Source organism: Lepidochelys kempii, chromosome 12 (genome assembly GCF_965140285.1).
Source record: "Lepidochelys kempii isolate rLepKem1 chromosome 12, rLepKem1.hap1, whole genome shotgun sequence".
NCBI lineage: Eukaryota > Metazoa > Chordata > Testudines > Cheloniidae > Lepidochelys > Lepidochelys kempii.
This window is the reverse complement of record NC_136391.1, coordinates 16277042-16301237: the sequence shown is the minus strand read 5'-3', so window position 1 is coordinate 16301237 and position 24196 is coordinate 16277042. Positions and strand designations below refer to the sequence as shown.

The window sequence follows — 24196 nt, the reverse complement described above, 5'->3', positions numbered from 1 at the left end:
GTGCTGTATATTATTAATGAATTCACAGAAGTCCCTCCTGAGCTGCTGTTCATGGAGGTGAGGTACGGTGACAGTCACAGTCAAACCTGCCTCCCGATTTCTGAGATTACATCTGTCTTTTCAGGTTTGCAGGAAGAAATTGCATAGGAAGGAGGAGGAGACCCCCTTCAAAGATTTCACCTCCCAAGGGACTTTTTTCAAAGACTCTTACATCGTCTTCATGATTTTTTTCCCCTGGTACTGGACTGCCCCGTCTCCTCGCGCTGACTCCTAAGTACTTCTGAAAGCTGGCAGCCTCAACTGTCTTTGAAAGGGGAAAAGAAAAAAAAAAAGAAAAAAAGAAAAGAATCTTGATGCAGGGGGATGCTTTCAAACTTTGTCTGCAGCCAGCATGCAGGGGGGGAAGGAAGCAGCATCAAAAACTAGGACATTTCAGCAACTCACTGAAATCACAAGCACAATGCATGAAAAGCTAGGCCCACTGCACCTAAACCTACACAATTTGACATTTTTCAGTGGCTGTGCCAAGAACATCTATGGTGTCTGGTTACTTAAAGCAAGGGAGAAACGGGTGGGTGGTGAATCTAATCAGTCTTGCCCAGATTTGAGGTCTCTTCCTTTTCAGCATAAGTAACAATGGGAAAAAGATGAAATTATAGACAGTACAATCCAAATTCCCTTTACCTGAAAATCCTTGTTATCCGAATCCCCGTGTGTGCCCCACGTAGGCCTATGATAGTTAATGGCACTTCCATTTATCTGAAAGTTTCAGATATCCCCCAGGCCATTTGGATAAATGAGAGTGTATTGTGTGTGTATATATAATTGAATAGAATTTAAAAAATATTCTATAGTAACTAAAACCAGAACCTGATCAGAACCCAGGGTCAAAACTGAGAATGTTGACAAGTAAAATGGAGCCAATAAACGAACAGTCTTTTCACTCCCCCTAGCACTGTTCAGAATGCATTATGGGTTCATTTTGTTTTAGTCCCCTCCCCCCATTATTTGATAGTTCTTTTAACAGTTGCGAGTTTTACTCGGTTTCTTTTGATCAGAAGGAAAAGGTACTGTAGGAACTGAGACACTGCAGTGACTCTGTCTTTGAACTCACCAGGTCTAAAAGCCGACAAGAATATTTTCTCTTTCAGCTTTCTACTCTGCTCATATAGCTGCCTGATAAAGAGATGCTAAATTGTCCTTAAGGACAACTAGAAAGGTAGGAACTATGCTCTAAAACTCATGCAATTTATTTTTTTTAATTTTAAGTGCATTAAAAATTTAAATGTTAGACTTTTCTAAGTAGAAATTTTTTTTTTCCTGACATTTTAATCCTTTTGTTGTTTAAAAAAGTTTTTTTCATTCATTTTATATGGTGCAAGTTTCCAGGTATGTGTTCTTGCAAATGCTGCAGCTCCATCTAGTGGTATTGTTGCTAGTTGTCAGAGCAAAGACAAACCTCTTTGAAACAGTAATTATTAAGAAAAGGATAAGGATTTAACATTCTGCATTTTCAGTGGAATCCTTCAGAATTTACTTCAGATAATCAGTGCAGTGTGAGCTATTATCGGTCAAAATTCACACATAGTTTTAGGATATAGCAGCGTTTGATTTTTTTTAGAGATACTAGTGTATGAAACACAACCCAAAGTGGGTGCTTTAGTATTTTCATTGTCAAACAATAGATTTATAGGCACTTGTCTATTTGTAATGTAAGAAACTATTACATTTAAAAATGTATGTGTGTGTGTGTATATATATATATAAAATAAAAAAAAAATCTATGTCTATAAAATTTGACATCTTATAGTTCTTTTCATCCGAGGATCTTAAGGTGCTTAGCAAATATTTATTAAGTTTCATGATATCTTATACCTACATCTCATATCGATCCACTCTATACATTTTAAAAATAAGTGTCTTGTGCATGTATTTATAGACAAAGTAGGCCTGATTCTGCTCTCACACTGTAATTTAATTAATTTCATTTGAGTTACTCCTAATTTACACTGGCATGAGATCTGAATCAGTACGCAGTTTGTGTGTAGTTTATGTAATATGATCTTAATGTAAACAGGTTCGTCTTTTAGGATGCTCTCCTCATCCAAACAGGAGCTGAGATTCAGTATTTTACACCATTACAACTGATGTATCATTTTTCAACACGTCTTGTCCCCGTCTTTGATCTTATCAGAAAATAAACATTCTTGACTTGATTTGCTCAGCTGCTGCTGGGCCCATGGTCTTTCTAAAGTCCAGCTGATGTCCTGAGATTGAATTTTGTGCTGCCTGTGCAAAGCTGTTGAAATTCAGTGACAGTATTTAATACTTATTAAGCTACAAGGAAGCAGATATTATCCTTTAGCGATGCAGCAGATAACAAGAGTTAATAATAAGTATGTGATAAGGAAGATCACAGGATTTCCTGTAAACAAGATGCTGCGTTGCACAGGGAGCATCCTGTCTGCATATGTTTCATAAGTAACGAGGCATCCTCATGGGCTTTTCTAGTTATTTTAGTAAATTGTGTAAAGGGTATTATCTACTTAATGCCCCCAAATGATCTAATAATTGATATGGAAATGGGCCAAAGCTCAATAGATTGTATGCAATTCTCAATGGACTTTTAAGGATGGTCTGCCCAGATTTTATTTAAAATTTTCCCTAGTTTGTGTGTATTTGTGCAGTGTGCGGTTTGCTAGACACACCAGACAGATGTTGGTTGGATGATCTTTTTTTTTTAAATATACCATTTTTAGCATGTTCTTGCTCTGTACTTGGCTTGACAGTTTTTATAGGTATGTTAAAGAAAAGAGAGGAGCCACCAATAACATCAAACAGTGAAAAGAGTAAAATCATGCCGGAAGGGTCAAATCCATCATGCAGCACATACCTGCGTTACATGTTAAGAAAATGTTATTGCAAATAGTCACATTACTCTCCAGTGTTGAAATGATGCCTACAGGAGTGACGCAAGGAATGCCACCACTCTAAGGTGAGTTGTTTAGAGTTTTTTGCAAAGAGATTTTGTCTATTTTTTTTTGTGCTTGTGGAAAATGTTAGATTTTCTGAAAAATTTTGACCAGCTGTATTTCTAAATGTGTTTCTGACACTTAACTTTCTCTCTCATCTATTTGTAATTGGATGATAGTCATAACAATCCTCCCTGAACAAACAGTTTGCTATTTCTTCACGTTTATCAATTTAAATGTACTCAACTTTTCCCCCCTTTTTATAGATTTATCACAAGCAGTTGGCTGCAAGTATTTGATACGAGAAAAATTTGAGCTGTGTTGGTTAGTGTGATTGTTCACAAAAGAGGTGTATTTACAAGCTCGAATACTTTAGGCCACCCACCATTTGGGAAACACTGATTTAGGGCACCCTGAAAAATACCTAAACGTTAGGATGTTTTTGTTGAGTGGTGATACCAATAATACATAGCTTGTATGTGTGGGAGGCAGTGTTGTGCAGTGGTTACAGCACTTGATTGTGACTCAAGAAACCTACATTCTATTCTTGGGCCTTCCTTTGGCCTACTGGCTGATATTGGGCACATCGCTTCACCTCCCTGTTCATCAGTTTCCCCATCTGCAAAATGGGGATAATGATACTGATTGCCTTTGTTAAGTGCTTTTGAGATCTATGGATGAAAAGTGCTAAATAGATCTCAGATAGGCTTCTGAAGTTGATGGACAAGGATTCATTGGTAATGATTCATATCAACGCTAATGACATTGCATCATGGGATAGCTTGCAGATAATAGATGACTTCAGGGAGCTCAGAAGTGTACTTAAAAATAAGAATGTCTAAGTGATCTTCTCCGAGATCCTTGCTGTTCTGTGAGTGAAAGAAGACAGAAGAGAGAAGATTCTGGAAGTGAACTGCTGGCTAGGTAAGTTGTGTAGGGTTTGGGGGTTTTGGAACATTGGTCCACCTTCTAGGGGAGAGAATAGTTAGAATTTGTGGGGGCTGTATAGTTAGAACCAATTTCCCCTTGACAGGCTGGCTAGAGTAGTTAGAAGGATGTTAAGCTAATAACATAATAAGAAGGGAAGGTAAAAAGAGGGAAGATGTGAGCACTCATTTGACCTGAAATCAAGATGTTGAGAACAAAATTAATTTAGGAACCAAAGGACATGAAAGGAAGAAATTGCTTAATTGCCTATACACCAATGCTAGGAGCCTAGGTAACAGAGCTAGGATTGCTAATTGCAAAATAAACTCAATCTAGTTGGTTTTACTGAAACCCAGTTGGATCATTCTCATGATTAGAATTTTATAATCAATGGTTATAACCTATCCATGAAATATTGAGTGGACAATTCTCTAAAGGAAGAGTGAGTAGCACTCTGTCAAAAATGACATTACCTGTTTCAGAGTCACTGATAACTCAGAAGAAAATGCTCTTTAATGGTTATGGTGAAACACAAGATGGGTATTAGTTAGTGTCTGCTACAGACCTCCAAATCATACTAGGGAACAGGATGACCCGCTCCTTATGCAACAATTTATAATGGGTAGGGAAAAAGGCTCCATAATCATGGGGGACTTTAATTTGAGTGACCTCTGCTGGAGGTCTCATATTTCCAGTACTAAAACATCCTTGGAATTTCTAAATATTATAGATAATTTCCTAATTCAAAAAATGTTGCATCCTACATGTGGGAATTGTGTCAAGAAGAGGTGTAACACCAACAAAGAAAAACTGATCACAGTTAAAAATTAAATGGTAGCTTAGGTACAAGTGATCATAACTTGGTCGCACTTGTAAATACTTATAAATGTGTAAACAGAATAAAGACCAAATCACATATTTTCACAATGCTGAAAACAATTATGAACCAAATCAAATGGAAGGAAGAATTTAATCAGAAAAATGTGAATGAAAATTGGGAATTGTTTAAGAACACTTTATCAAAAGCCCCAAAAGCCATGATTGATTTAGAAGAAAAGTAAAGGCAGCTATAAAAAATTAACAAATAATATATAACAAATGGAACAAAGGGGAAGTTTGTAATAATGAATATGAATCAGAAGCTAGGAATTGCAGAAAATTGACAAGGGAAGCAAATGGACACAAGGAAATCTATCGTCAGTAGAACAGAGGAAAAGAAGGTTTTTAAAAGTATATTAGGAACAAAAAGCTTCCTGACAATGTTACTGGTCCATTATCAGATGGAAATGATAGAATAGTCAATACTAATGCAGAACAAGCAGAAGTGTTCAATAAATATTTCTGTTCTGTATTTTCCAAAAAACATGATGTAGTTATCATATAATAACACTCTCTCCATTCCACTAGCATCTTAGGAGGATGTTAAAGAGCTGCTGTTAGTTAGACCTTTTTAAATCAGCAATTCCGGATAACTTTCATCCAAGAGTTTTAAAAGACCTGGTGAGGAATTTGTTGGACCATTAATGTTGATTTTTCAATAAGACTTGGAACACTGGGGAAGTTCCACAAGACTGGAAATAGTTAATTTTTAAAATATTGGCACACAAGGGTAAACAAGATTACCTAGGTAATTATAGGCCTGTGAGTCTGATGTCGATCCTGAGAAAGATAATAGAGCAGCTGATGCAGGATTTAACTAATCAAGAATTAAAGGAGGGGACCATAATTAATGTCAATCAACATGGATTTTTGGAAAATAGATCCTGTTGTTCTAAGTCAGCCATAAAAATGTTGGCATAGTGTGGGGCCATGCCCCTGACTTGAAGGTATACATTGTCCCCACATGTGAAATAGTTGTGGGTGAGAACAGTATGCCAACATTTTTATGGCTGCCTTAAAACAATGCTTCCTCAGCTCTCATCTCCTAATGCCCCTACTCTTCTTGTGCTACATTGATGACATCTTCATCATCTGGATCCATGGAAAAGAAGCCCTTGAGGAATTTCACCATGATTTCAACAATTTCCATCCCACCATCAACCTCAGCCTGGACCAGCCCACACAAGCAGACTGGTCATTTCCTGGACACTACTGTGCTAATAAGTGATGGTCACATAAACACCACCCTATACCGGAAACCTACTGACCACTATACTAATCTACATGCCTCCAGCTTCCATCCACGATCCATTTTCTACAGCCAAGCTCTAAGATACAACTGCATTTGCTCCAATCCCTCAGACAGAGACAAACACCTACAAGATCTCTATCAAGCATTCCTAAAACTACAATACCCACCTGCTGAAGTGAAAAAACAGATTGACAGAGCCAGAAGAGTACCCAGAAGTCACCTACTACAGGACAGGTCCAACAAAGAAAATAACAGAACGCCACTAGCCGTCACCATCAGCCCCCAACTAAAACCTCTCCAGCGCATCATCAAAGATCTACAATCTATCCTGAAAGATGATCCTTCACTCTCTCAGATCTTGGGAGACAGACCAGTCCTCGCTTACAGACAGTCCCCCAACCTGAAGCACATATTCACCAGCAACCACACACCACACAACAAAAACACTAACCCAGTAACCTATCCCTGCGACAAAGCCCGATGACAACTCTGTCCACATATCTATTCAAGTGACACCATCATAGGACCTAAACACATCAGCCACGCCATCAGGGGCTCATTCACCTGCACATCTACCAATGTGATATATACCATCATGTGCCAGCAATGCCCCTCTGCCATGTACATTGGCCAAACCGGACAGTCTCTATGCAAAATAATAAATGGACAGAAATCTGACATCAGGAATCATAACATTCAAAAACCAGTAGGAGAACACTTCAACCACTCTGGTCACTCAGTAACAGACTTAAAGGTGACAATTTTGCAACAGAAAAGGTTCAAAAACAGATTCCAATGAGAAACTGCTGAACTGGAATTAAATTGCAAACTAGATACCATTAACTTGGGCTTGAATAGAGACTGGGAGTGGCTGGGTCATTACACAAAGAGAATCTATTTCCCCATGTTAAGTGTCCTCACACCTTCTTGTCAAATGTCTAAATGGGCCATCTTGATTATCACTACAAAAGTTGATTTCTCCTGCTGATAATAGCTCATCTTAATTAATTAGCCTCTTAGAGTTGGTATGGCAACTTCCACTTTTTCATGTTCTCTGTATGTATATATATCTTCTTACTATATGTTCCATTCTATGCATCTGATGAAGTGGGCTGTAGCTCATGAAAGCTTATGCTTAAATAAATTTGTTAGTCTCTAAGGTGCCACAAGTACTCCTTGCATAATGACAGGTTTCAGAGTAGCAGCCGTGTTAGTCTGTCTTTGCTAAAAGAAAAGGAGTACTTGTGGCACCTTAGAGACTAACCAATTTATTTGAGCATGAGCTTTCGTGAGCTACAGCTCACTTCATCGGATGCATACCGTGGAAACTGCAGTAGACATTATATACACACAGAGACCATGAAACAATACCCCCTCATCGGATGCAAGTGAGCTGTAGCTCACGAAAGCTCATGCTCAAATAAATTGGTTAGTCTCTAAGGTGCCACAAGTACTCCTTTTCTTTTTACAAGTACTCCTGTTCTTTTTGCAGATACAGACTAACACGGCTGCTACTCTGAAACCTGTAATTTTTAACAGTGACGGTAATTAACCATTGCAACAATTTACCAATATCATGGTGGATTCTCCATCACTGGCAATTTTTAAATGAAAATGTGATATATAAAAAAAATTCTCTTGGATTTTTTTCAGGGACGTTCTATAGTCTGTGTTATACAAAGGGTCAGAAGAGATGATCATAATAGTCTCATTAAGCCTTGGTATCTGTGAACCTGGGAGTACATAGCATTGAAATTAGGAGGAGTTTATTTTGTATAAGCCTGATTCAGCATCAGGGAATAACCCCAGTCCAATGCCATAAATAAATAGTTTGTAACTTTTGTAAGTGTAGAAACCAGAGCAATGTCCAGTTCTAAAATGAGACTGTACTAGTAATAAAGTATTAATCATAGAATCAACAATAGGCTCCTAGACTGGTGACTTACTGCCTGCGAATTTCTTTTTTTCCTGTTTAAGAAAATACTAAAATAAATGAAAAAGGCCTGTATAGGTTTCAACTATCTTCTCCTTAATGCTCATTTCTAGATTAAAGTTTGGAGTTATTTTAATGTATATTTTATAGACTTTTGTATAGCATTCATTGCCATAATATCTCTCAACCCATTAATGAACTTAGCCTCATTTAAAAAAAAACTATGAAATGAAATATTATTTTTCCATTTTTTTTTTAGCTGGTGGCACAGAGAGGTTGAGTGACTTGTGAAAAATTGCACATGAAGTGTGCAATAGAGCTGGAAGTAGAATCCCGGTCCCTTGATTTGCCTCATCCAGTGCTCAAGCCACAATACTGTCCTTTCTCTTTCAAGTATTTATTTTTTAATGTCCACCTTGAATTTGTTAATAAGCAGTTTGTGCTGTCACCAGAGGTCTATAGTCTCAGCATTTCCGGAGAGGGAATATATTTGTATTTCTTTAGTTTGTGGGGAACATTTAGTTGGTTTGTTTGTGGCAACTGGAGGTGAGGTCATAAACTGAGCTGAAGCCTTTTATGGGCTCATAACTGACCCTGTGCCATTTGTGCACAGTTGGTTTTGCCGATTCATATGAGAAGCTCCTTGACTGGAAATGTCAAAGCAGCAGAAAATAAAATCAGCACTTTAAATTAGACAGTTGATACATTCTCTCTGAATAGCACTCGAGATGAATGACTTCTGCTCTAGGGAATGATAAAAGTCCTGGCCAATCAGTTAGCACATAGGCAACATTAAAATGCCTTTCATGTAAAGATGTTCGCAATGGGAGAACTACACAATGAACAGATTGCTCTTTCTTCTGCCTATGTCCTGAATTCAGTTACTAATTAGAGCACAGTTTTTCCATAAGGCAGGGGAACTGGTGTCTCTTTTGTAAGACACTTGATGATGGATGGCCTGAGGCTAGGGCCAGGTCTAGACCAGAACACCTTGCTCCGACTACAAGTTTCAGCAAAGCATTCCTAGTATGAATGCCATTTGCCAGCATAGCTTATTCCCTCCTTTTCCCCACAACCCCGAAGTGCAGGGGCTTCTGCCAGCATAGCTATATTGGCCAGGGATCACACCCCTGACTGACATTGTTATGCTGGTAAAAGTTTGCAATGTAGACGTGGCTTCTATCTGCATGATCAGCTGTACCCTTTCAGAAGACGGAAGCTATGGCATCACAACAGGGGTGTAGACAGAATAGGCATTAATTGAGATCTGTTATTTCCTTTCTCCAGCAGGACTTTTTTTGTAATGTTCATTAGTATACAACATGTACGCCCACATATAGTCAATAGCAGGATTAGGGCCTGAAGGCTCCATTTGGCTATGTAGGCATATCCCCAAGTTATCTCTGGGGAGCGGGTGGGCGGGGGGTAGAATTCCACCAGACTCTGGAATATTCTAATATGGGTCTCCCTCGGTCTCTCCTGTTGAAGCTGTTCCATTATTATGGAATATTAACATTATTATTAATAATATAATATTATATTATTATTATTATTAATAATATTAACATTATTATTACATAATTATGTACTGGGCCAGAGAGCCAATGAGAGTGATTCTGTAGTCTAGAGGTTAGGGCACTCATCTGAGAGTGAAGAAACCCATCTTCAAATCTTTTCTCCCCATCAGGCAGAGCAGAGAATTGAGTGGGTGTTTCCAGCCTGCCTGGTGAGTTCCCTAATCACTGCGATACAGGTTGTAAGGGGAGAATCCACCTCCCTTTTGTGTGGAGTTAGGTGTGCTCTGATAACACCTACCAGAGCAGTAGGTAGGTGTTCACCTGGCTTGAGGCTAGTGCTGGGGCTTGAGCATGAGATGGCACTGAGGCATTGTGTGCATGCCCAGTGGCAGAAACGTAGGCACCTGGAGGACTTTTATTGTGAAAATGTAGGCAACTCCAAAGTTAGGTGGCAGCTGAGCATGGGGTTTTGAGGATCTCAGTGCTTTTGTGGATCTGAGCCTCAATGTCTAGAACTCAATATTCAGAACTGCTGGGATTTTAACTCTTTATTGCTTGATTCCCCATTCTGTGTTTTATGCAACAGACCACACCACTGCCACCCAATATTGATCTACATGCTGTAAACATCCATGAACACATATGAACTTCATGTATGCCATGATGATTCACAGAATGGTCACCATGTGGTTAAGGGTGACAGCAAGGATAGAGTTCAGTTCCTTCTGTTCCAAAAGTGCAGGTCCCTCCCCAGAGGCTGCTCAAGACAATCTGCTACCCTAGGCAAAACTACAGTGTGCCACTCCTATCCGCTAGAACAGAGGTTCTCAGCTCAGATGGGGTGCATAGGGAGTTCATAGGGAGCCTGCTGATAGTTTGGTGGTCATGACAGAGGGGTGACCAGGCCAAATTTGTGTGAGTGCATTGTGCCCTTGCCACCCTAGACGGAATCTGCCTCCCTAGGCAGTGGCCTAGTTTGCCTGTAGGTAAAACAGCCCCTGTCCCTCCCAAGAGAATCTGTCAGCAGCATAGGCACTATGTGACACAGCTGAACAGTTCCGAGTGTGTTCAAACTTCCACTTGAGAAGCTTTCACAGAAATGCCAGGACCACGGCGAGCTCAACATCTTCACCTGTGGGTGGGGCTCCTGAAAGAATTGTCATGTCAGTGCTAAGTTGTGACATTTCCCTAGGTCATAACAGGCTCTAAAATGAATGCATTATAACTTTAAACAAAATCCTAACCATGTGTATTGCAGCTTGATCAGAATTAAAGGCCACCATTGTATGAGCCAGATGTTCCCTCTACAGCATTCTTTTGTGGTTCCTTTTCATTAGGTGTATTTTGCATGGGGTATGAATTTTCCTCTCAAGTAAGAGCTCTGTTAAAAATTGCCAATAACAGGAATGTGGTTTCAATGCAAGTCATGAAATCATATCAGCTTTAAAAAGGAAATTAAAAGTAACCCCCATCCCCAGTGAAATGATGACCACTGGTAGCTGCTGCTCCCATTGAAGTAAATTGTAAACTATCCACTGACTTCAATGGGAGTATACCCCATGGTATTAAAAGTCAGAAAATGATTGTGAATTTCTGAGTAGTCTTTGAAAATGCTTTGATCATAGTTGCAGAAAAAAATAAGAGCTAATTTCTGACAGTATGGTCTTTAAATAATAGGTCCTGAAAATTTATTTTAAAAACATTTTCTCCTTCCTTCTTTGTTCATAAGGGTTTTTTTTAGTAACAAAGTCCATGATCCTGTAAATATGTAAACACTCGCATAACTTTAATTATATGAGTGGTTCCATTTTAACTGACTATACAGATGAAACCGTGAAACTGGCTATACACAAAATACTGTCAAAAATAAACAAACTGAAAAAAGAGGTTTTTCCTGCCACAAATTACTTCCCATTTTAGTAAGCATCGGTGTTACTTGTAACTATGTAGTAAGCATTGTCTTACAGAAATGGGATAGTTCCCTTTTAGCTTTCAATTTAAAAAAGTATGATAAAATATATCAGAATCTTAACTTTAGCTGTCTGTATTTGTAAGCTGCATTCTCCATTCAAAACTGCTTTAAAAACACATTTTGAAGTCCATGTTCTTCAATGGGAGCATGATCACACGTTTTTGCTATTCAGTGAAATACAATCAGTGATCTTTTCTTGCACTCATTGTATATACTCTCGAACTGCAAGTTCTTTTAGGGTAAACACTTTTATTTGGTCTCTTTTTGCCTTGCTCTCTTCCAGTTTCTCTTGCAAGGATAGAAAGTCTTTGCCTAGTTCATATGCCAAAGTGATCATTGTCTCTAGCAATGGAACATAATACCTGTGCCCACCATGAATCTGTAGGCAAAGTAAAGCCTTCTCTCCATATTCATAGGCACTTGCTGGGTTCTCTAGGTCTTTGTGACACACAACTAAAGCACAGAGTGTAGGGACTATTAAAACAGGGCTGTGTTTGGTTAATTTTTCCTGCAGAGCAATGACTTGCACAAGTATTTCCAAAGCTTTGGTATATTGGCCTCCCCTCAGACAGCCATAAGCTTCCTCCATCTCTGGTCTTATTAAGAAGTCGATAAATTTTTTGGATCTCCGGACACATTTAATAGAATACAGAAATCCCAGATAGTCCCTGAAGGCTAATTTTCTCTCAGTGATCATTTCCTCTGTGAAGTTTCCAGTTAGGCACTTTTTGGGAAAGGTCACATCTTCTATTTCTTCATTAAAGTCCTTCAAAAGATTTTTGTGCAGTTTTTCAAAATCTGAATATCGACGCTCAATTACAGATTTGTTGCCATCAAAACTGCCTGTCTGGATGATGATGATTTTATACAACTGGCAGGGAAAAAAAAAAAAGCAAATAGCAAGAAATATTCAGTCTTGTTACATAAAACTGTAGTCTTGCTGATTGTTGACAAACATATTTTAAACTTTACTTTGGTTTTGTCTGTATTGGGATTTTGCCCTGATAGGACTGACACTGAGGCAGGTGCAAATGTAGATAAGGAAAGCCACAATTTGCACCAATGGAGTTTGTCCCTGCTTGAAAAAGCCTCCCCCAGCCCCCACTGCAAATTGCACCAATTGACACCTAATTGCGCTGATCTGCATTCTAGATGACTGTGTGCAGTACTGGTTCTGCTACATCAGTGACTAACCATCAATTGCTAGAATTAGAGCACATTCCCAATATAAACAAGGTCTTTGAGATAGGTGTCCATTAAGTCAGTAATTCCTAACCACTACTGTTTCAGATTGTTGTGACTAATACTTAGTGTTTGCATGTAGCGCTCGCATATTGGGCACCTTAGGGGCTTGATTTCAGTAAGAAGGCACTCAGCACCTTGGGGTCCTTAATCTGGTAAATTAGCAAATTGCTTGTAAAGGTTTAGAAGGAGCCCTTTAAATAATTTATGGTTCATTCATATAACTGTACTCCTTAATAACACATATGGTTACTACAAACAATCATCCATAGCAACTGAATGGATTTCCCAGGCCTAATATTGAATTTAATATATTTTTCATTGGTTATAACTGTTAGAAATATTTGCATCAGATATTACTGGGCATTATTAATGCTCTGAAGGAAGAGGAGAGAGCTGGAGGGGACATTTGGTATATGCAAAAATGAGATGGAGCAACTGCAGAGAGATTTTTTTCTAAATCATTGTCCTATTATGCAAAGCCTACCACTTTATGTAAATACTGCAAGAGTGACTGCCACCTTTCTAAAACAATCTGTTTGCTATCCAAGATCCTTCAGCAGCCTCTAGCAGAAATACTTCTTATACAATAATTCACAATTTAATAGTATTCAAGAATAAATTTCCCTGAATTTTGCACTGACCTTGATAGCAAAATGAATTTAGTAAACATCACACACACACCTCAGAGTTGCAAAACAAAATTTTGATGCTACATATTCTTCAAATAGATTTCCACCCAGGGCCTAATCCAAAACCCACTGAAGTTGAAGAAGTCTCCCATTAGGCTAGATCCTCCGCCTGTATACATCAATGTACTTCCATTGAAGTCAGTTGGGCTATGCCAATTTACACCAGCTGAATGGGTTTTGGATTGGGTCTAGACGTTACTCACATACAATCTCATCCTGTTCCCAGTGAATTAAATGGATTTAGGCCCACAGTTTGCTTAAGTCAAACTGCTCCTTTGTGGAAATGGGCATTAGATGTTACAAACCAATACTAGCATAAGAATCTCCCTCATTCTGTTATAAAATACATTCTCTGTCCTTTGATTTTAAGCCTGATAAATCATCAGTTTTAGCAAGCTTTCTGTAGCTTCCTAATGCTGAGGTGCCACTGCTCTGATCTCTTGTCATTCATTAACACTGTGACATTTTCCTATACTCTGCCTTGCTCCCTGCTGATAATAAAGGACCTACTGGTTATGCAGATTCGTAACAACATTGCAAGAGAGCAAGAAAACTGCATAGAATGTAAAATGATGATTTAAGAAGTCTGACTACCAAGGGCAGCTGAGTGAATAATTCACAACAAACAATCTGCTAGATGACTTCATCCCTTATCCCCTCTTCCCTGGTTTAGGGAATGTCCATGAGCAAAAGAGGTGGTTTCCTCTAATAAAGACATTATTCAAATTTGTGCAGCAATTTTTTTAAGGTGAAAAATCTTTAAGTAGTTAGTGAGCTTTTGGAGCTAAGTTCTACAACCCTCACACACGCTATGTGGTACCTTTATTCCTTGAGCACTTTTATTGAAATCAGTGGGACTACTCAGGAAATCAGATATTGTTCAACCTGTGCAAGGGTAACAGAACCTAACTAGAACATGTAGAGCATGTAAACCTCCTTTGAAAATATAAGGTCATACCAGGCCAGACTCTGAAACCTTTACTCACATGCTAAATAGCACCTTATTCCAAGAGGAGTCCCGCTGGGATCAGTACACCAGTGTGAATAATAATAATACATAGTTCTCAGCACTTTTCATCTGTTTACCTCACTTTACAGAGGAGGTAAATAGTAACCTGAGTCACAGAGTAACTCGCCCACAATCATCCAGCTAGTCAGTGGCAGAGCTGGGAATAGAACCCAGGTCTCCTGAGAGTTCAGCACAGCAAGTAAGAATATCAGAATCTGGCCCATTGGGTTGGTTTTCCCCTCTTGACATTCAAATGTTAGATGAAAGAGCAAATTGTTTACACTACTTGGAAAATGTGATTAATAAAAACATGGGGGTTTTTAGATATGATCAATAGGGGATTTTTTCCCTTACTGTTGATAAATAGATCTGAAATGTCAGAACAGTGGAAATGCATGCTCATTCACTTGCTATTGTCCCTGCCCCTCTCACTCATGCTTTAAAAAATAAATACTCTACTGCAGAACTGTGTGTGCAAGAGGATCCAGTCCAAAGCTGGTCTAGTTGTAGGAGTGGAACCTTAGGCTTTGTCTGCATATGGAAATGTGTACTTGCACCAGTGCAAACCTCCAATTATAGGTATGTTATACAGCCACAATGTGAGGCTTACACCAGTGTAGCTTTGATGTGCTTGCACCAGTATGAATTTCCTACTCTAGGTCTTGTCTTAGTCTTAGATTTTAAACTCTTTGTGGGCAGGAACTGTCTCTTTCTTTTGTTTGTACAGCGCCTGGCACATGACTGGAGGTGCTTCGTGCTACTAATACAAATAACAATAATGAAGACAAGGCCTACAAATTGCTAGCTCTGTTAATGTTTTTCCTCCCACTGATGCAGTTTTTATTATGAACTGCTTGTTGAAGGGCTTTTTTGAGGACAATATTCTGCCAACCATGCTTGCTTTAAGTACTATCTTACTCTAAGAGTAGGTACTACCCAATGTGAACAAAGGTTGCAAATAGGGTTGCCAACTTTCTAGTCACATAAAACCCAACAGTGTAGCCCCTTCCCTTCCCTGAGGCCCCTCCCCTTTCCTGCCCCTTCCCTGAGGCCCCACCCCCAACTCACTAAATTCCGCCTCCCTCGGTGGCTTGCTCTCCCCCACCCTCACTCACTTTCACTGGGCTGGGGCAGGGGGTTGGGGTGAAGGCTCTCACTGGGGGTGAGGGCTCTGGGATGGGGCCAGAAATGAGGGGCTCAGGGTGTGGGAGGGGGCTTCAGGCTGGGGCAGGGAGTTGGGGCATGGGAGGGGGTGAGGGCTCTGCCTCAGGGTGCAGGCTCTGGGGTGGGGCTGGGGATGAGGGGTTGGGGTGCAGGAGGGGGCTCCAGGCTGGGGGGGGTGGGACCAAGGAATTGGGAGTGTGGGAGGGGGCTGCAGGTTGAGGCAGGGGGTTAGGGTACGGGGGGGGTTGAGGGCTCTGGGGTGGGGATGGGGATGAGGGGTTCCAGGTGTGGGAGGGGGCTGTGGGCTGAGGCAGGGGGTTGGTGTGCAGGAGGGGTGCAGGCTCCGGGGTAGGGCCAGGGATGGGGGGTTTGGGGTGCAGGAGGGTGCTCTGGGTTGGGGGGGGCTCAGGGCTGGGGCAGGGGTTGGGGCTCAGAATTGGGGGGTGGGCTTACCGTGGGCAGCTCCTGGTCAGCGGCGCAGTGTGAGGGCTAAGGCAGGCTACCTGCCTATCAGGAGGCCAGGAGCCTCCAAGCACTGCTCTCACCCCCAGGAACTGCCTCCTCCCAGCTCCCACTGGCTGGGAACTGGCCAATGGGAGTGCGGAGCCAGTGCTCAGGGTGGGGGCAGCACATGGAGCCCTGTGGTCCCCCCGAGGCCCCCCACCTAGTAGCCAGACCTGCTGGCCACTTCTGGGGTGCAGTGCAGTGCCAGGACACGTAGGGACTAAGCCTGCCTTAACGGCCTAGTTGGCCATGCTGACCGGAGCTGCCAGGGTCCCTTTTTGAGCGGGTGTTCCAGTCGAAAACTGGACACCTGGTCACCCTAGTTGCAAAATTTGGCCCTGAGTGAGGCTTTCAGGTAAAGACCCATGCTGTCCAGACATCTGCAAAGTGAATGAAATTATGTTACAAATTCATTTATTAGCTTACCACATATTTAGATAAATACTGTTCTACGATTCTGGTTGACGGGATTTCAAAAAGGAGTTTGACTTGTCTACAGCGACGTTTCTCATTCCTCCAGTAGTCCTGAAGTTGCTTAGTTGTCATTGAAGAGCTGGGACTTGGGGATTTACTGGTATCTAAAACAATATGTTTAATATCTCATGTTGTAGCCAGTGCATCTGGGAAGAATATCCGTCTACATTCACCAGGAAAGTGGAAAATTGAATTTCTGATACGATTTTGCATGAATAATGTGTATATCACTACCTTTAAGACTGATAAAGGCTAATAGGAACATCTAATTGTGAACACTGTTGCTCCGAAATTTGAAAGAAAATAAACTGATTACACAAAATTAAACTCATCCAGTCCACTGTAAAATATGAAGGCTTATTAGTAAAATCCTGATGACAACAACTTTGCCTGAAGAAAACGTGGTGAAAAAAATATCCTACAAGCATATTGCAGAGCTAGGTTGTGAATTCACTATAGGTGAACAGGCTGCACTCTCTCAGGAGTAGCCACAGGGAGGTCACGACTCACACGTGCCTCTGAGTCACACTGTTGTCTTGTTTACTTCTTGCTGGGCCAGTGCAGGGGGTGGGGAAAGGCAGGGGAGAAAGGGAAGGGGTACGATATGGCTGACTCATATCTGCAGCAAATTCTGAAACCCCCTGCACCTCGTCACGTGCTCTGGGTTGATGACTAGGGGGGTGGGGTGAAGCCAAGACTCCTTCCATACTCTGCCCTTTTTTCAGTTCCAGGTAGCCAGTGCAGGAGCAAAAAGGAAGTTCTTACTGCCCCAACTCCTTTTTGTGTACACATGGTCCAAGCTACAATCTAGACCACAGTAGTTAGGTCATAACCAAAGCCAGAATATCATCTGTTGTAAATGTAAAAATGGGGTATAATAGGCTGGGAAGTTAACTTGCAGGGAAATTGGGACTAGATTTTAGCAATGAAAGATACTTCTCTGTCTTTGGAATCCAGTCCTGATAATTTTGCTCAGGTGAACTACGGCACAGCAGTGTGGACAACGTGGGACACCACTACAACTGCTGTTTTGTATGGGCATATCTTGACTTTCCATCACTGAAATTATTTGTCTAGACAACCTAGATCATTATGAGCAAATTATTCAGCATTGCAAACAATGGAAATGCATTACCACAAATGGATAAGAAGGAAATCACTAAACATTTATATTTTTCACATTAAAATTGTAGGTGCCCAGAAAGGCCCTTACATAGCTGGATTTATTTTAACCTGCTATTTAGGTTAAAATACCATTAAAACGAGTTTCACTTCCTCAGGGTTTGGCCCAGTCTTTCCTAAATGTATGGTTTTAAGAAAGGTGTGCTGTTCATAACAGCATTACAGAAAGAAACATGAATAGTCAGTTTTCCTTTAAATAAAACCCATACCTTTAAAAAATTACCAGTAAATGTATTTGCACAATTGACAGCATTGGAGTGCTTACCCATTGTACAAGTTCGGTGCAAAACTTCCCACACACCATACCACAGCGAGCCTTCACCCTGGCCTGAAGAGACTACCACTGGAATGGAAGTGGTCATTCACTTTTCATTCCTGTTCTCTCCTTGGTCTCTGTGCAATGTGATGGCACATTTTTGTGGTGTATGTGAGAACTAAACTGAGAGCACTAATTTATTTCATTTCGGCCACCTAAGAGTCACCAGATGGTAACTAACTTTGATCACTCCTGTGTAGCTTAGAACGGAGTAAGTTTTTGAAGAAGACTTTTGAAAGGAAAAGTTTGTGTTTCTCATAGAGAGAAAGAGAGAGAGCCTGATTTGCCGTTGCTTTACTCCTGTGTAGCTCCAAGTTCAGTAGAATGATGCCAATGTAAAACTAGAGTAATGTAGGAGTGAATTAAGTACACTGTTTGTAACTCATGAGACACATAGCACTGATAGCTCCATGAAAAATAAGTAGAATGAATGGTGGGGCCTAACCTGAGAGAGCAGCAGTTTCTGGGTTGTCATTGTTCACTTGAAATGAAATTTCAGCTTCGGTTTCATTTTGTTCTTCATCTGACTGAGCGGCTGCAGAACACGTAGATATGTCTGTTACCCACTCCCGCTGACCTCCTTCTGCGGTGTGGTGCTGGTCTCTGTCCATTGCAAAGCTGTCGCAGGAGGAATACAAAATCATGCACTTCTCATCATCAGACGTATTAAGAGCTTTAAAAGTCTCCCAAAGTCTATTCTAGATAATTGTTTATTTCACTGAGTTAGGGCTTGATCTGACTCCCACTGAGATAAATAAAAAGTCAGTGGGCCGCAGCTTACAGAGCTGCGAATTCCTCAACACCTATGTGCTTTGACACAAAGTTAAAGAAACAGACATTGTATACAAATATCCATAAGGGATAGCAATAAAGGAATGCTGCAGCTGCCAGTAAGATTTCTGGTACCTACATGGTCATTTTGTCAGGAATTAAGATCAGACAGACAAAAGCAAGAATTTATGCCAAATAAAATTCTTGTGCCAAATAAAATGTGTATTTAAGGTGAAATCCTGAATCGGATGTCAATGGGATGTTTGCCGTTGGGGCCAGGCTTTCACCTCTTGTATTTTGCCTCAAAGTTTTCTGGGCTTGGCCACAGATTAGTTGTTGACGGGAACAAATTCTGGAAACCCTTAAGTGAAAGAGCCAAACTGCTGGAGAGTTTACCCCCCCCAAGATTTAATAGTCCTAGCTGCATAGGCAATAGCTCAGGCTAGCTGACCAAATACATTGAATCACATCTGAAAGCTTAGGTATCTGGGCAAACTGCTGCCTTGCCACCACAGCAACACTGCTGGTTTTTAGCTCAGTCAGTCCATGTGAATGTTGACCTGAATTGGAAGTTACCCCTCCTGCTGCATTGGAGATGAACCCCTGAATCTGTCAATAGCTAGGCAGGTGAAATTACTAAGTTTTCTATTTATTATGTAATAGCATGTTCCTCCTGTCCCCATTGCTTGTCTGTTTCAGCTACTTGCTGAGTCTTGTCACAGTCTAGATTTGTAAACTCTCTGGGGTGGGGCTTGGGTTTTGTTTGTGTGTGTGTTTTAAACTATACGTTTGTATAGAGCTTATTATAATAGGGCCTTAGCTTCCATATGGCAGTACTGCAATACAGCTCCCTAACTGGGACCTATAGGCACTACTATAATATAAATAACTATTTATAATAGCATTGTGAAGAAAGAGTTTTAAAAACTTGTAACAACTTTGTCAATGATTGGTGTTTGATCAGTTATGTGAGATGAACTTTTTTGCTCACAGTTTGGCTAAAAAAGACGGAAAGACAAATAATATAGGTTACTTTAAAAAGTCACAGCTCCCATTCCTGCAGTAAAACAAAATATTAGTGAAAGATGTTATTAAGAGTGAACTGGTGCAGTATGTTTAGGAAGTGGGAGCTACTCAAGACTGCTTGGTTCTCACTTCTGCATCATTTAGGGATCTTTGTGTACAATCATGCAATGTTGTACTTAGAGGTGGGGGAATTCCTTCATGGCCTCTCTTGCAGTCTATTGTGTCAGTAGACATTTACAAGGTTGCAAAAGCACTTACTTTAACCCCGCCCTGACAGTAAGGCGGAGCAGAATTGAAGAGAATGCAGCTTCCCCAGCTCTACTGAAAGTGCGGAGGGAGAGCTGCCTCTGCTCCCTGGCTTGGGCAAGCAGCATTCCACAAAACTCTCCCTTCTCCTTGGCAGGGACCTGATTCCAAGTCCATTGGCTTAAAAAAGGTTTGGGTCAAGCCCCTGATGCAGTGAGAGGTGCAGTCACAAAAGTGAAATACCTGCGAACTTCATGGAAACTTTTAAAAAACACCATAATAGAGGCTCAAACTAAATGTAAACCCCAAGTTAAAAACCATAGTAAGAGGACAAAAAAAGTGCCAGCAGCGCTAAATAACAAAGTATAAAAGAAGTGGTTAGAGGCAAAAAGGCATCTTTTAAAAACTGTAAGTAAAATCCTACTGAGAAAAAAAGAAAGGAGCACAAACTCTGACAAGTCAAGTGTAAAGGTATAATTAGGCAGGTCAAACAGAATTTGAAGAGCAACTAGCCAAAGACTCAAAAACTAACAGCAATTTTTTTTTAAGTACATCAGAAGCAGGAAGCCTGCCAAACAACCAGTGGGGCCACTGGATGATTGAAATGCTAAAGGAGCACCCAAGGAAGATAAGGCCATTGTAGAGAAGCTAAATGAATTCTTTGCATTGGTCTTCACTACAGAGAGCATAAGGGAGATTCCCACAATGAAGCCATTATTTTTAAGTGATAAATCTGAGGAACTGTCCCAGATTGAGATGTCAACAGAGGAGATTTTGGAACAAATGTATAAATTAAACAGCAATAAGTCACCAGGACCAGATGGTATTCACCCAAGGGTTCTGAAGTTCAAATATGAAATTGCAGAACTACTAACTGTTGTATGTAACCTATCATTTAAATCAGCTTCTGTACCAGATGACTGGAGGATAGCTAATGTGATGCCAATTTTTTAAAAAGGCTCTAGAGAGGATCCTGGCAATTACAGGTTGGTAAGCCTGACTTCAGTACTGGGCAAACTGGTTGAAAGTATAGTAAAGAACAGAATTATCAGATACATAGATGAACATGATTTGTTGGGGAACAGTCAACACGGCTTTTGTAAAGGGAAATCATGCCTCACCAAACTATTAGAATTCTTTGAGGGGGGTCAACAAACATGGACAAGGATGATCAGGTGGATATAGTATACTTGGATTTCAGAAAACCTTTGACGAGGTCCCTCACCAAAGGCTATTAAGCAAAGTAAGCAGATAAGAGGGAAGGTCCTTTCATGGATCAGTAACTGGTTGGTTAGTAACTAAATGGCCAGTTTTCAGAATGGAGAGAGGTAAATAGTGGTGTCTCCCAGGATTCTGCATGGGGACCAGTGCTGTTCAACATATTCATAAATGATCTGAAAAAAGGGATAAACAGTGAGGTGACAAAATCTGCAGATGATACAAAATTACTCAATATAGTTAAGTCCAAAGCAAACTGAGAAGAGTTACAAAGATATCTTACAACACTGGGTGACCGGGTGACAAAATGGCAGACGAAATTCAATGTTGATAAATGCAAAGTAATGCACATTGGAAAACATAATCTCAACTATACATACAAAATGATTGGGTCTAAATTAGCTGTTATCACCCAAGAAAGAGATATTGGAGTCACTGTGAATAGTACACTGAAAACATCTGCTCAATGTACAGCGGTAATCAAAAAAGCTAACAGAATGTTAGGAACCTGTAGGAAAGGAAAGACAGAAATATCATAATGCCACTATATAAATCCATGGTATGGCCACACCTTGAACACTGCATGCAGTTCGGGTCACCCCATCTCAAAAAAGATATATTAGAATTGCAAAAGGTTCAGAGGAGGGCAACAAAAATGATTAAGGGGGTAGAACAGCTTCCATATGAGGAGAGATTGAAAAGACTGGGACTTTTCAGCTTGGAAAAGAGACAACTAAGAGGGCATATGATAGATGACTATAAAGTCATGAATGGTGTGGAGAAAGTGAATATAGAAAATTTATTTACCCCTTCACATAACACAAGAACCAGGACTCACCCAATTAATAGACAGCAGGTTTAAAACAAACAAAAGCAAGTTCTTCTTCACACAATGCAAAATCAACCTGTGGAACTCCTTGCCAACAGATGTTGTGAAGGCCAAAACTATAACAGGCTTCAAAAAATAACTAAATAAATTCATGGAGGATAGGTCCATCAATGGCTATTAGCCAAGATGGGCAGGGATGCAACCTCATGCTACGAATGTACCTAGCCTCTGATTGCCAAAAGCTGGGACTGAATGACAGGGGATGAATCACTCAACGACTGTCTGTTCTGTTCATTCCCTCTGAAGCACCTGGCATTGGCCACTGTTGGAAGACAGGATATTGGGCTAGGTGGATCAATGGTCTGATCAGTATGGCTATTCTTATGTTCTATGAATGTTTTCACTGCTCTTTCAGTCTTTGTCAACCACTGCTCATTGCACATTCAGAATAGCCAGTTATTTAATGTTCAGTTAGTCAACCAGTTTGATTTATTACATTGAAATCCCAGAGAAACAAGTTCATTTTATAGACTATATACTTGAAAAACCTTACTTTTTAAAAATGGGAATGTGACAATAAGAATCACAAAAAAGCAGATTAAATTATAAAACTTACCTTAAACACCTGTAAACTAAAAAATGGCTGATCAAATTTAAACTAGATATTCCTCCTGAGCTGCAAGTTTTGATGAGCTGCAGCAGAGTGATATTTATGTTCAAGATATAAACCTCTGAAAATATAATTGTATAATGGAAATGCTGACATGCTCATAAATATAATGGTTCTAAAGGTGCCACCCTGGTGATTAAATAGGCCCAAACTTCATTGTTCATTGTATTCAGAAGTATAGTACTACATATATATATATATATATATATATATATATGAAGGAATAGTCTATCATTGTAACATACAAAAATTAATCTAAATTATTTTAACTAATTATTAAACTACTATTTACCTTAACATCTAAAAGCACAATGAAGTGAAATCTGCACTATCATGCACAAAGAGAGTCTGTTGCTTTGAACAGGTTGTTCCATGGTAATATTTATACTGAAAAATACCATTCAAAGTTATTTAATTGAATGCTTATTAATATTATAAAATATAACACACAAAATACAGACCTTTGAGCTTCTGAAGAGTTTTCAAGGGTGATGAGATTGCAATGGGAGCCTTGCTTTTTATTTTCAGAACACAGAAAAACATGTCTGTTGTCTTGCAGCAGACAAGTTCTTTATTTTTACAAAAAGGAAGGAGGAAGTCTTGCTTAAATCTGACTTCCTCATTCAGCTGGTTTGTTGCTTTAGTGGGTGGTTACCTCAAAATGAAAATGGCAATCTGCCTTAAGTCGTTTTTCATATAGTTTACAAGCAGGATAAACCTAATCCCGTTCCCATTGTTATACTCTTTTTAAAAATTTCTTTTTTTAACAACACTGCAAGTTACAGATAATGCCAACTTTAACTTGGATTGTCTTGGTTTCTGTCACAAGTCTAACTCTTTTAAAGTTAGATGGGTATGTATTTGCTTACATTGTGAACAGACAACCATGGGTGAAATCCTTGACTTCAATGGAGACAAGATTTTTTCACTCATGATGATAATATACAGCTATATGAGAATTTCAAATTTTAAATCTGCCAGTTTATGTGTAGCCATATTATTTTATGGTTCTCAAGGGTCTGAATACTCTTTGGTCTTGCTAAAGGAAAGTGGCAAAGAATCTCTTTCAGCATTTTAAGACCTATGTGCTCAGTTATTTCAAGAGAAGGAACTCCAAATATAATACCCTGCAGAAATATAAGCACATTGTTATTACCAGCATTGTTCATTGACTCTAAAAATAATTTTTCAAACTTTGACTTGATTACTAAAACCTGTCAAAATGATCATTAGCAATCTCATAAAATTAACAACAATAAAATTGGCATATCAATGAAACTCTGAATATCAACAGAATAAATATGTAATAATATGTCTCTTTATATCCCCAGTTTCATTTAAATAATCAAATGAAGCATGAGAAATGAATTTAAGAGCACAAAAATAGATTATACAGGTTCT

General features: G+C 39.8%; 1 protein-coding gene across 1 annotated transcript; it reads right to left on the bottom strand.

The window, feature by feature from the left end:
* Positions 1-11192: 11192 nt before the first annotated feature.
* Positions 11193-23377, bottom strand: SNX20 (sorting nexin 20). The gene is made up of 4 exons (XM_073308466.1): positions 23257-23377; positions 18481-18653; positions 16490-16641; positions 11193-12323 (listed from the first exon to the last, which is right to left on the bottom strand). Exons 2-4 carry the CDS (start codon positions 18644-18646, stop codon positions 11655-11657), a joined length of 987 nt encoding a protein of 328 aa, XP_073164567.1. The 5' UTR covers positions 18647-18653; positions 23257-23377; the 3' UTR covers positions 11193-11654.
* Positions 23378-24196: the final 819 nt, after the last annotated feature.

Bases quoted from the DNA above. Each gene is read 5' to 3' on its own strand.
- SNX20 (XM_073308466.1), bottom strand. From the start codon at position 18,646: ATGGACAGAGACCAGCACCACACCGCAGAAGGAGGTCAGCGGGAGTGG. The intron at 16,642-18,480 runs GTTAGGCCCCAC...ATATTGTTTTAG, and splicing joins AGAAACTGCTGCTCTCTCAG to ATACCAGTAAATCCCCAAGT. The intron at 12,324-16,489 runs GTAAGCTAATAA...TTTCCCTGCCAG, and splicing joins AGTATTTATCTAAATATGTG to TTGTATAAAATCATCATCAT.